Source organism: Coturnix japonica, chromosome 11 (assembly GCF_001577835.2).
Source record: "Coturnix japonica isolate 7356 chromosome 11, Coturnix japonica 2.1, whole genome shotgun sequence".
NCBI classification, from domain to species: domain Eukaryota; kingdom Metazoa; phylum Chordata; class Aves; order Galliformes; family Phasianidae; genus Coturnix; species Coturnix japonica.
Window position 1 is genome coordinate 1671979 of NC_029526.1, and position 13269 is coordinate 1685247.

The 13269-nt window shown below is 48.4% G+C and overlaps 1 protein-coding gene across 4 annotated transcripts in view; it reads left to right on the forward strand.

Moving 5' to 3' along the window:
* Positions 1-13269, forward strand: part of RANBP10 (RAN binding protein 10) — a 42864-nt gene that overhangs the window by 416 nt on the left and 29179 nt on the right. For 2 of the 4 annotated variants that reach the window (XM_015873676.2, XM_015873677.2), the window contains exons 1-2: positions 3-684; positions 1151-1262. In XM_015873676.2, coding sequence (XP_015729162.2) covers positions 27-684; positions 1151-1262 — 770 coding nt within the window. In that variant the 5' untranslated portion in view covers positions 3-26. Of the gene's footprint in view, positions 1-2; positions 685-1150; positions 1263-12483; positions 12631-13269 lie in introns of those variants that run through there. The other 2 variants (XM_015873678.2, XM_015873679.2) reach the window with 2 other exon arrangements.

Below are 13269 nucleotides of genomic sequence, written 5' to 3' on the forward strand. Positions count from 1 at the left end.
CCGCTGCCCGGTCCCGGCCCGACGATATGTCGGCTCCGTCAGCCGGCCGCTATCGGAGCGGTGCCGTCCGAATAGCACCGTCCGTCCGTCCGACCGGGCGGCATAAACCGGTCCGTGCGCGGAGGCGGCCGGCGGACACCGGCAGCGGTGCGGCGGCCTCTCGGCGGCCCCTGAGCGGCGCGTTGCCGCGGTGCATTCTGGGAGCTGTAGTTCTAAGCGCGGCGCGGCTCCGCTCAGCCCCGCTGGGCATGGACACGTTTCCCACCGCGCAGCGCGCCGAGGGAGGGGGCGGGGCCTCGCGCGCGGTGCCCGCCGGGATGTGTAGTCCCAGCGCCGGCGGGCGGCGGGTCGGAGGCGGCGGGTCGGACTCCGCTTCCCGTCGGGCAGCGCGGCCCCCATTGTGGGCACGCTCGCAGCCCATTGGCCGGGGGCCGGAGCCGGGCTTCGCTCCCCGCCCGGTGACACAAAGCGAATCCAAGATGGCGGAGGCGGGCGCGGGGAGCCCGCACGGGGGGGAAGCGGCGGCTCCGGGGCCGCCCGAGGAGCAGGAGCTGAACCGGCGCCTCCGCCGCCTGTACCCGGCCGTCAACCAGGACGAGACCCCGCTGCCCCGCTCCTGGAGCCCGAAGGACAAGTACAACTACATCGGCCTCTCGCAGGGCAACCTGCGCGTCCACTACAAAGGTGCCGGGTCGCGGCGGCCCCGGTCGTGCCCCCTCGGCCGGGACGGGACCCGCCGGGTCCGCTACCAACGGGGAAAGGGCGGCGGGGGCCGGGATGGGGGCGGGGGATGCGGGGTGAGGCGCCGTCCCGGCGCTGTGGGGTCGGGGATGGCGGTGATGCGGCCCGTCCCGCTGCTCCGTGCCCCGCCGTACCGTACCGTACCGTACCGTATCGTACCGTATCGTACCGTACCGTACCGTACCGTACCGTACCGCCGTGCCCCTACCCTGCCCGCTTGGTAAACACTGATGTCATTCCCCTCTTGCGTAATGGAGCTGCGTGCCGCTGCTGTGCGGCAACACCGGGCCCCGTGTACAGCGACAGCTGTCGGTGTTCAGCTGGATGCAGGAGCTGCCCCCGATGCGCTCAGGACAAACAGCTCAGCAGGGCCGGGTGTCCCAGCACTGACCCTTCTGTTCTATCCCAGGTCATGGGAAGAATCACAAAGACGCTGCCTCGGTCAGAGCCACGCATCCCATCCCAGCAGCTTGTGGCATTTATTACTTCGAAGTGAAGATTGTCAGTAAGGGGAGAGATGGGTGAGTGCCTCCCTCCACGTCTGTGTGTCATAGGCCGTCCTGCTGCACTCCTGCCCTCCCAGGGCCATTGCAGTGCTGGGTGTCTTGTGGGGACGTTACGTGTTGTGGTATCTGTAATGCAGAGGCGTTTAGATGCTTCTGTTATCTGCAGTTTGCTGTGAGCACTTACACCAATGTCAGAAATCACCTGCAGTGTGAATTGTGGTGGTTTTTTTCCCTCTTGCTGGCTGGCTCTGGGCACTCCAAAGCCTGGAATTACAAAGAATTATGACATGATAGAGGTTGCCTGGGGACTGAGCTTAGATCACAGAATGGAATCCATTGGAAGGGACCCTTAGAGGCCAGCTGGTCCCACTGAGCAGGGACAGCCACAGCTCCATCAGTGCTCAGAGCCCCATTCCCTGACCTTGGGTGTCTGCATGAATGGGGCACCACCAGCTCCCTGAGCAGCCTGTACCGCTGCCTCACCGCCCTGAGTGTAAAGAACTTGTAACTTGGCTCCAGCCTAAATCTCCTCTCTTTTGGTTTGAGCTCATTTCACCTTGTCCTATCCCAGCACTAATGAGTCTGTGCCCTTCAAGACAGATGGAATTAGCAATAGAAGGATTTCACTTTTGTTCACCCCCATCTTGCAGTAGAAATCAAGTTTTCATAGTGACTTTCATGCTGAAATGTGGGTGGGCTTCAAGGTGGGCACTTCTGAAGGCAGGTGAGGATGAGAGCCACCAATCGCCGAGTTCCTCTGCCTAAACCCTTGGCCAGGTGATGACATGGGGCTGTTCTCATTAATCTATCTCACGAGGAAAAAATGTGGGACTCGGGATCTAAGTGCTGTGTTCTCAGTCATCGTCAGCTGTGATCCAAACAAGGTGTGCAATGAAGAGGAAGGGAGGGGCCTGCAAATTAGTTTTGGATTGTTGGGTGTTTGCATGGGGAAGAATAGTCATGGTGTTATTGAGAACTTCTGAGGCTGCTTCTTAGAGGCTTTATATATGTGATGAAGGAAATGATTGTTTTATGGAGGGGAAACTGTAGTGTTTGTGGGTATAGGCTGGAATCCATGCAGCTTGTACTGGTTCTAGTCTAGGGCCTGAATTTGGACTTGTCTTTCAGGGTAGATTGTACTGCAGAGCATCGTGACACGACACCTGTGTGAGCTTGGGAGAGAAAGCTAGAACTAGAATGCTAAATATGAGCATTCTGGTCATTTTTCCCCACCAAAATGTGTCTTTTTTTGTGGCACTTGGTATTGTCGGCTGTTCTGTTGGTCTACATTGCTTTGAGGGGAAGGATGGTGAGAGCAGCAAACGCTGCTGGTGGCATTAGCTGTACTTCACTAAGAGGTGCTTCACTGACCTGACCTGGTGGTGAATGTTGGTTCTGTGGTCGCTCTGTTGGGTGTTACTCTGAGCCAAAATAGAACTGGCCCAGGATGTCCTTGATGGAGTTCCTTTAAAACCAGATTTGGGATGATGGGAAAGCAATAAAGGGGCGTTTCTAACAAGGTTTTGGGCTTCTGCTGCTGGTGTAGATTAATTTTTAATCACTGTAAAGATACAAACCTGCTGTGTGAGCCCACGTGTAGTTTTTTCCTTGCTGAAGGATGAATATTGCAGCTGCAGCCATCCAGAAGGTAAAGCAGCATTGGGAAAGGTCTTGAGTGCAGTTAATTAACCCAGTCCTGTAAGAATCACATTTGAACTGTGGCCGTTGCAGGGGTCTTAGGGCAGGACAGCAAACATTCCCACTGGGGACCAAACTTCAGCCATTATTTTTTACTGCTGAAATCCTTTCCTGTCATTATTAACTTCAGAATTGGTCTGTTTGAAAAGAGTTTGGGAAAAGCATCTTCATCTGTGTTGCATTTATTACAATAATCGCAATAAAGGGTTGTCTGTGCATGGATGAGTGCTGGGCTGAAAGGAGCCTTTTGTGTTTTCTTCCTTTCTCCTTCTTTCTCCACAATTACTTTCCAGGAATTCTTTGGACAGTAGGGAATGGTTTGTGTTAGCACTGTTGCAATGCAGACATGGGCTGAAGTCAGTGCAGTGGACAGCTTGACTTATGTCCCAGCCACTCCTGTTTCTTGTTTTATTTCTCCTGGTAGAGAGAGCTCTTTATCTCGGGCATTGTGGTAATGGGGGTTTGTAATTGTGACTTCAAGTGACAGGCAGTGCTATAAATATAAAGCTAACTCTTGTATGTCTCATATTTAATAGTTTAAAGCCAGCCCATTGGGGCCCAGTGTGTTGTAATACTGAACTGTGCCACAGGCGTTTCTGTTCTTAAGAAGTTCTCTGCTATTTATTACACTGTGGTGGCTCCAGTTAAAGGAATAAAAGGCCAGAGAGCTAAAGAAGGGGCTGGAAAGGAAGTTTTCAAGTGGTATAAGTGGTAAGGTCTGTCCCCATGAGCTCAGCTGGAGGCCCTCTAGCTGGGGGAGGGGAAGGGTAGTGTTGCTGAGCTCATTTTTAGAGTACATACTTTGGGTATAAAGTCTGCTTTGTAGCTTGTCATGCATTGATGCTGCTTGGAACAACGAGGTATGGATTCACTGTGCCTGATGCTGGAGTTTGGGATGGATTTTCACATTTAGATTTAAAACGTGTAGCCTAGGTGCTGGCAGTGCTGATGTTCAAAAAAGAAAGGAAGGATAGAAGCTCCCAGTGGCTTTGAGATATGAGGATCCTGAAGCACCCCTGACGAGCTGTTTGCAGCCTGAGATGTTGCTTTTATGGGGTATGTCCTCATGTCGAGGTACACAGAGCAAGGTACAACATGCAAAGAGTCCATTTGGTGCACTTAAGAAGTGTATGTGAGTTATCAGCTTCTCTTAGCTTGGGATCTTCCACTGCTTGTGCAGTGAGATACAGCCACCCTCCATTGAGCTAAAGGACGATGACTGAGTTGCTTTCGGCTGAGCAATGGTTGGTTTTAGTCTTTAATGTTGAGACGACACGTTTGTCTGTTAGTTTTGTTGTCCTTTCTGCTAAAGGAGAGGCCGCCAGCCTACCGCTGAATTGTTGTTAGGGAAAGGAGGTTGGGTTCTTCACGTAACAAATCAGATCCATCTGTGTGTGGGTCTGTGGTTCTTGATACCATGTTTGGGGAGGTGGTTCTTATCCTCAGAGAGCAGAGTGGAATGCAGTTTGCAGTCCCTTGATTAGCTGCAGCCCAGTTCTCACCTCCCTGTCTGCCACAAGGGAAGCAGTTCCATGTCATCTTCCCTTTGTCCATGCCTCCTCTCTTGCCCACAGCCTGTTACTCAGTCTCCTGGCAAGGTGTGTCAAGAAGATAATGGGCTGAAAACTGGTCACATAGCAATATTTGCAGTGATTTAATCTATTGACATCCGTGTCAGAAGTTGCTGCTTTTTTTTTTTGCCACCCTCTCCAATAAGGGAGCAGGGTTCTACTTTCAGATGGGCGGTCAGTCAGCCCTCACAGAGATCACTTCAAAGAGTTGAAGAGCTTTCATAGAATCACAGAAGGACAAGACCTCTAAGATCATCAAGCCCAACCCACCCCGCCATGCCCACATCCATCACCACCGCATCCCCACGGCTCTGGGACACCTCCAGAGATGGGGACTCCCCCACCTCCCTGTGCAGCCCATTCCAATGTCTCACGACTCTTTGGAAGAAGAAATTGCTCCTCACACCCAACCTGAACCTCCCCTAATTCAACTTGAGGCCATCACCTCCCTTAAGGTTTGCTTGTGGGCTTGAATCCCTGAGCCATTATGCATGTTGTCCATGAGCCCAACAGGACAAAAGGAGATGGCCACACGTTGTGGCAAGGGAAACACTAACTGGATGTGAGGAAATAATTTTCCCTGGGTAAGTTTTAAGCCCTGGGATGGTGTGCCTGGGGAGGTTGTGGCATCTCCAGCTTCAGATTTGCATGGCAGACTCTGGGTGTTTGGTGTTATCTATGCTTTGGACAGGAGGATGAAGAAGGAGGGTCCCAAGGTCCCTTCCATCTGACCCTCTCCATGGTCCTGTTGTTGCCTTGCTCACAGCATTGCTCACCTGAGCAGACTGGCAGGACCTACATGACTCTTGTGTTCCTGAGCTGCCACAAATAACTCATGTTTTCATCATGGTGATGTCCATCACTGTTCAACCTTAACCATATTGGAAGCGCTGAACTTTTATCCTCGTTCCCTCCCTCCCTGTAAAATAGCTGTTTCTATTTGCTGTTGGCTTGTCAGCACATCTCGCAGCCTCTGTTTCCCCATTGGTGATCTCCACTTGGTAAACAGGAGCAGTGTCTGTAAGACTCATCAGGGTAGGGCTGTCAACCCACAACTTAGAGGCTCTTGTGACTCAGAAAGACAACTGGGCTTTTATCCTCCTTATTTTGGGGCAAGGTGAATTGTCTCATAGCTGAGGGAGCTGGGCTTGCTTAGTTTGGAGAGGAGAAGGCTCCAGGGAGCCCTTGCTGCAGCCTTCCAGTAATTGAAGGCAGCTTATAAGCAGGAGGGTGTCTGACATTTTACACAGCCTTGTTTGAATATACGCTGTCCCTCAGACATTCGTTTAAACACAACACATAAATACCCCCAGTGACAGTCAGTAAGCAGTTCTCACCTCGTTCCCATTTGCACACAGCCTTGCCCAAGCGAGTCCTGCTTGCTCAGCCACTGCCTGGCTGCTGTTCTACTCAACCTTTGGTGCTCTGCAGTGCAGAGACCCTTTCATTTTCCTTGGTGGCTTCACACTGATTGATGGCAGCTCACGTCACCTGTTAGTTTATGTTGTTCTCCTAAGCTCTCATAGAAGGAAGTAATGCTGAGGGCAACTTTGTGGATGTAAAGCAAGTTGCTAGACTGGAATATCTGTTTTGCAGTTGATAGCTCCATTAAAAAGAGAAGTAAGAGCCGAAACGTGGTGCTTTAAGGAAGCGTTGTTGTAGTGGGAGAGTATAAATGTCTCATTAAAACAATTTGTGAAGTAGTTTTGCTCAACAAAAAGGGAAAGTGTGAAGGGAAGGTTTGTTTCCTTCCCCTCAGCCACTGCTGTTCCCAAATGTCTGCTACAGAAAGGTGGGAATAAAGCAAAAGTGAATTCTGACCGGATAAACTGGACGTCCTTAGAACATGTGTAAAAAGTTACTTTTCAGACTGTGTTTACAGCTAATAAATCAGGTTAGAGAATGATGGGAACTGATTGTTTAAATGTTCTAGGGTTATGCATCTGGGCAATTCTCTGTTTAATAATTAAATCAAACAACTTGCATAACTGTCGTTGAGGGGAATTCTTTCTTCCTTTGTTGATGAAGGTGGAGCACGATGAACTGGTGAAGAATTTATCATCCTCTGTGAAGCCTGCATTAATGGCATTACATTGACTACTGCCAGGTTAATTTTCCTGACTGCTTTTCTAGCAGTGGGGATTACAACGTGTCCAGGCTGTGAAGCCAGGTCTCTGCCCACTACAAATCAAATCTTCCTCCTTGTTTGCAGGTTTAGTATGGTTGCTTTTCACTTTGAGTCTTTTCTTCCTTGTTGTGGGCACGTGGACATATAAGGGAATTGGTAGGATCACAAGATGGCTGGGATTGGAAGGGAGGGAGCTGGGCTCGTTCAGCCCGGAGAAAAGAAGGCTGCAGGGTGACCTCATTGCAACCTTCCAGTTCCTAAAGGGAGACTATAAACAGGAGGGGAGACAACAATTTGAAAGGGTAGATAACAGCAGGACAAGGGGAGATGGTTTGAAGTTGAAGGAGGGAAGATTTAGGTTGGATGTCAGGGGAAAGTTCTTTACTATGAGAGTGGTGAGGTGCTGGAACAGCTGCCCAGAGAGGCTGTGGGTGACCCATCCATTCATGGAGGTGTTCAAGGCCAGGTTGGATGGGGCCCTGGGCAGCCTGGGCTGGTATCAATGTGGAGGTTGGTGGCCCTGCCTGTGGTGGTGGGGTTGGAGCTTCATGATCCTCTTCTGATTTGGGTATTACTTCTACATTCCCAGTGTCTTTTAGTGGAGAAAACAGGAGCTCAGGCTGCTGCTTGAAGTTTACTTGCTGTTACAATGGACTGAAATTGTTAGACTTTGGTGTGGGAGGTGCAGCCTTCCTATGGTTTGCCTTCTGTTGGATGCCCTTCTCTTGGGTACTGGTGTTATCTGCAGTGCCTGTCCTTCTGGTTGTGGAAGCCAATTAAACTGCCTTAATACACGGGATAAAAATTTGCAGTGACACTGAGCAGTGTGGAAGGGAACTCTGTTAACCTGCATGGCAAGCTGAACAAAAATCTTTCTTATTCAGTTGGGTGTAACTCGAATAAATAATGGGTGAATTGTTATCAGCAGGGCTCTGTTCTGCTCCTGGAGCGAATGCTGTGTGAGCCACTGATGTGGTTTATGTGAACTTTGCTGAGCAGCAGCTGACCTGGGGAGCAAATCAGCTGGCAAGAGTGGAAGTCTGCAGTTGGAAAACTGCCTTGGTAGGACACGTTGGCTTCAGAGGCTGTTGGTTTAGACCACTGTGTAGTGCTGCTTGAGGTCCTCTTAGATGTGGCTGCGCTCTGGGGCAGGTGATGTCATTCTGGGATCCTAACAGTGATCTCAGCCTGTGCTGTGCCTTCCTTCTGGAATGATGCTCAAGTCAAATCTCCATTTCTGATCTTTATTTTGTCTTTCAGTATTCCTACATGTAGGTGATAACGTACACCATCCCCTTCCTGAAGGTAACTCGCATGGAGAAGGACAGGTTTATCCTTCTTGGGGCCGACCTACCAGTTGGATGTGACCCTACAATTGGAAGGGAGATGTCCACCCCATACCTTGTGGTAGAGAAGAAAGTTTTCCTCCTCCTTGTGGCAGTCACTATATACTCATAAAAGAATTGAGCAGATGTTATGTTAGCATCTCTGATTTTGTTCTGCTCACTCATCTCTTGGATGTATATTGGCTTTTAGAGCTTCTTTGCCTTTAGAGGGGTTGATGTGCACTGGACTCCTCCAGCCCGAGGATACTTGTGGCTGCTTATCACCAGCTCTTAAGAATTCTATTTTCTTGCCTCTATACGCTGCTTTTCAGCCTTGCATTATTTGTCTTTCCTGACCTCAGCTCGGGGAATTGGGATTCTTTCTGGAGTCAGTCAGTGCTATTTCTGAAGCTCTGCCACAGAGCGTTGCATTATCCACAAATAAAACCAGAACCACTTCCACTTTAGAGATTCATCGTGTTCCATTATGGTGCGGTTCCAAAACGTTCATTGTTAGGCCAAGGAGATGGAATCCATGCAGCACAGGTAAGTTCTTTAAACAGGCCTAGCTTGTTTGTCCCTTCCCCCCACCATAAATAGGACAATGTCAAGTTGCAGGTGGTGAATTGATACGGGTTATCATTTCTCTCCACTCTCTAAACCTGGCATGAATTCAGGGCCCACCTCAGACAACGAGACAGACAGTTGAAGGCTTTGCACAAGACACTGCTTAAGACTCTGGAATGCCATCGGTGTGACAGGGGGGGCATTATTAATCTCTAATTGTGTGACCCTGCTTCAGTATTTTAGGTATAGCGTGGGGGTAGGTGGGAGGGCAGGAGTCCTGCCAGGTGGTGGTTTGGAGAAGAGCAGAAGAGGCTGCAGGGTGCAGTGAGCCTTTGAATCACAGACTTGTCTGTGGGTGAGAGAAACACCCCGTGTTTGGCTCCTGGCTCAGCTGGGCTGCTTGCTCTGATCTGGTCCTTGTCATAAAACACCAATCCAAGGGATTTCTGCTATGTGACAGTCATATTATTGGTTCACTACCACCTTGCTGTAAATCATGGCCTACAGAACTTGTTAATTTACATCTGTGCATTTCCAGTTCTTCAGTTTGAGCCTTGGTGTGTCAGCATACAGATGAGGCACCCTGTAAGGAGTGACTACTGTGTCAGCTTGGTTTTGGCACCGTAAATGGGTTCCAGGCTTGTGATCCAAGCAGTGCTGAACTGGCATGTTTTCCTGCCTTCTTTTCCCCAACTTGCAGATGAGGTAAATCTTGTCTTCCTTCCAGCTGTGCTTCACAGGCCTTCAGAAGAGGAGAGGCTGGGATTGTTTAACCATCCCAACATGGTACCTTGCAATGCATTAAGAAGTACACTAAAAAGGGCTGTAATATCTTTCTTTTCAGGGAAGAATCAGAAGTAGCATTGGGGTTGAGCACTGCTTTCGGGTTTCTTGGATAAATTTTTGCAGCTTTCCAGATAAAGAAATGACCTCTCTTCATCCAGAGTGTACTGCTCTGGTCCAGTTACAGCCACGGACTAATTGCTTTCTTCCTCCTTCTGACTCACCCTTATTTATTTTGTGCATAGGAGTGCCTCCAAAGCACTGGGTGCTCTCCAGGCATTCAAGAGAGATGTTCTTGGCTCTTGGCATTCTTAAGACTGACAGATAAGAAGTGTATGTGAATTCTGTTGTTGCTGTGTTCTTCCCCATCCTCAAACTACCTGTGCGCTCTTCCTTCCTGCACTTGAGAAGCCAAACAGATCCAGGTGCTGGAACTTCAGTGTTAGTTATTTGCTGTCAAATAGTAGGTCTGTTCTTAGCCCTTCTGCTGGATCTTGAGCATTTCTGTGGGTTGCTTGCACAAAGCAGCTTTAGATCAGCTGCTGAACTCTGACACTGACTGTTTGGCAGGTTGTCTGTGTGCTTGTGCTGGAGGAGCATCCTTTAGCTCGAAGAATTGCTTGTCACGTGGGTGTGTGCTGCTGCTGGGGGCTGTTTGCCTCTAACTCCTTGAGATGCTGCATGTATGGGACTGTGAGGCCCTCAGGGCAGGCTTGCAGCCTTTGGAGATGGCGTTAAGGGTTGAGATTCTGCTTGTTGCATTGGGTGATCCTCCTTGGATGATCGTTCCAGAAGTCAGTGGGCAAGGACAGCAGCGTTCTTAATGATGTACACAAATCTTAAAGGCAATTTAAAATATCTAGTGCTTGCTAAATCCAAACTGGTTACAGAGCCCATATAATTCAGGGACCTCTGGCAGGGAACACTGTACTGTGTTAATTCCTTACATCTCAGCCATATTCCAAGGGTAGCTTGGCGATGTCTGGTTCTCTGTTTGCATCGATTACCTTTTATCTGATGTGCACTGTTGTCTGATAGACTCCTACTGAGGTGGGAGAGTGACCTACTGAGCTATGATACAGGGATCAGCATTGCTTCTAGAACTAGTGGGTGGATGTGCAAAAGCATAACCCTGTCTAACACCAAGAGCAGCCTCCTTAGGAGATGGTTTGTTTTAAATGTGGCCTAAATATTGTCACTGCCATGACAACTTGTGTCCTGCCTGTGGCAATTCATAATGCTTCTTGGCCAACTCAGTACATCAAATTGAGGGCTTTTGTATCAGTAAAATTTACTATTTGATGTAGAAATGCAGTCTGTGCTTTGGCTTTTTCTCTCACTCTTCCAGAGAGGGCTCTTTATTAAATTACTTGTTGATGAACTTGGCTGGCTGAGCCCATTTAACTTCTAAAAAGCAATTGGTTTCCACAGGGCAGGGCTGAGGTGTGGTAGAGTTTGGAAGGAGTTTGGTGCTATGGTAACTGCCTGGGTTGCTGATGAGGGGAAACAAAACTGTTGTCCTGGTTGAATCACTGACATGTGTCTGCATTTATTTTTGTCTGCCTTTCTGCTCTGTTTGGAATTGATCTGCTGAATAAGTGTTGGAGCATTTTGAAGCTTCTGACTGGTGTGGGGGTAGGTGGAAATATCCTCACAGCTACTGAGAAGGTGGTTCTAGGAGATGTCTTTTGAAGGTGGATGCTATTGTTGCTTACATTTATTCTGTACGGCTGTACCAGTGCTTCACCAGCTGTGCATCCTCTAAGAGGCTCTTTGGATCCCTCAAAAAGTGACTGCAGTGGATGAATTGAGTCATAGAATAGTAGGTTCATTTGAGTTGGAAGGGACCTTAAAGACCACCCGGTCCCACTCCCTGCAGTGAGCAGGGGCACTCACAGCTCCATCAGTGCTCTCAGCCCCATCCGTATTGAGTCTGTCCACAAGTAGTTCAAAAGGCAGCTGATGCTTTTAGTGCTGGAGATGAATTTTTCTCTCTTAAGGTCTCAAAGCTCATTTAATCCATCACTTCTGATGTGTTAATCGATAGGAGATGGGAAAAGCAAATTAGCTTCTGAAATAATAACTAGCAATCAAGTATGTGTCAATGTGAAGTTCTGGATATAATCTGTGGGCTGTGGAGTTAATATCCAGCAAGCTGAACAAGACATAGTTAATATTGTCTGTAAGTTGTGTGTACAGTTCTACAGTCATTACAGTCTTATTTTAATGATTGTTCTAAGCTGTAAGGAGAAGCATCTTATGAAGCAGGAAGGCTTGTGGTCATCTTCATGTTTTGTTGTGGATGTCCCATCCCTGGAGGCATTCAATACCAGGCTTGATGGGTTCCTGGCACTCTTATCTAGTGGTTGCCAGCCCTGCCCCTGGCTGGCTGGTGGAACTGGATGATGATCTTTCAGGTCCATTCCAACCCAGGCCTTTCTATGATTCCATGATTTCCATAATGTTGTGTGTCTGGATTGAAGTGTAGTCTTGAGTTTAGAACTCCTGGCTTTTGTAGTACTTTCTTCTTAGAAAAAAATACAAGTTTCCTGCCCTAATTTAAAGCTGTTTTTGTCCTAAATGGAAAGAAGCTGTTGTGCACATTTTGCCCTTGTTTATGTGAGTGGGATTTGCTGTAGTGCTGAGAAGAGGGGAGGATGGGTCTGCATAGAAAATAATAAAGTTAAGAAGGATAAGCAAAGTGGGAAATGACCTATTTTATCCGAGTTTGATGGTTGTTATTTCTTAGCTTCTAATACTTGGCTCAGTATTGCAGCCATAGTGGTGATGGTGCAGTGCTACAACTGCTTTGTGTCCTTATCCAGCAAGAGCTGGGGACAGAAGAGACGCTATCAGAGTGCTGCAGCTGTGATGCCAGTGAATCTGGGTCATTCTGCTGGAGCAACCAAGCCGTCTGCTCCTCAACAGGTTCTTGCTGAGTGTTTTCAGGCCTGCCAGAGGCAGGGCCAAGCACTCTGCTATTAATGGTTCAGTCTTAATGGTGCTTTTACTGTGTGTCCAAACAATTTGGGACCTTGAACTCTGAATCACAACTCATCGAGGCCTGAGCAATAGGCAGAGGTGGCACTTCCCACTGCCCTCTGAAGCAATATACAGCTGGAGAGTAACGTTAGCTGTGGACTCTGGTCCTTGCTGCAAGTGTGCACAGTTGGAAAGAGACTGAAACAACAAAGCCTGCTACATAGCAAGGAAAATTGCAGCTGCAGCAGCAGAGGGTTCCAGACACCGGAGGAGTAAGGAAATGGAACTGCTAACAAACATGCTGCATTATGTGTCAATGCTTTAAGAAGGTAGGTGGTGAAAAGCAAGAGATCACCTTGCAGCTCTAGGGAGAAACCTTCTATATTGTGCCTGGCAGGCTGTAAACACAGCTTTAGGATGGTTTGTTCATTATGGATCATGTGTGTGTCACATAGGAGTAAGAGACAGAATTTTTAGGCGCTGTAAATGACTGATTTAAGAGGTTAGTCAGGGAGCTCATGAGAGGATGGAGCTTCTGACTCATGCTCTGAGCAGCAGTTTTTAAAACATTATGCAGCACTGAGCATAAATACTCATGTTTAATGTCCTCTGAGAGGTACTATAAAAAAGGCCCCCAAACCCAAATTCTTTCATGTTCCTCCAAAACGACAAATGCTGTGTAAATTGAGGAAGTTTCTTTAAGGCAAGTTACTAACAAGATGGAATCATAAAGGTAAAATGCTATCAGGTGGTATGGAGGCTCTTCAAGCAGGCTTCTTGAAGGATCAGAGTAAATGGGTATGAGCTATTGGAGAGACTCAAGATGAACAGTGAATACAGTTGGCACAATTAGACACAGGGGTGAGAGAGGACAGGGAATACACCCTGCAAAGGTTAAAGTTTTGTTAGATGAGAAAAATGCAAAGAACAAACTCAAAGTGTAAAAGCACTGGAGTTGACCAGGACTC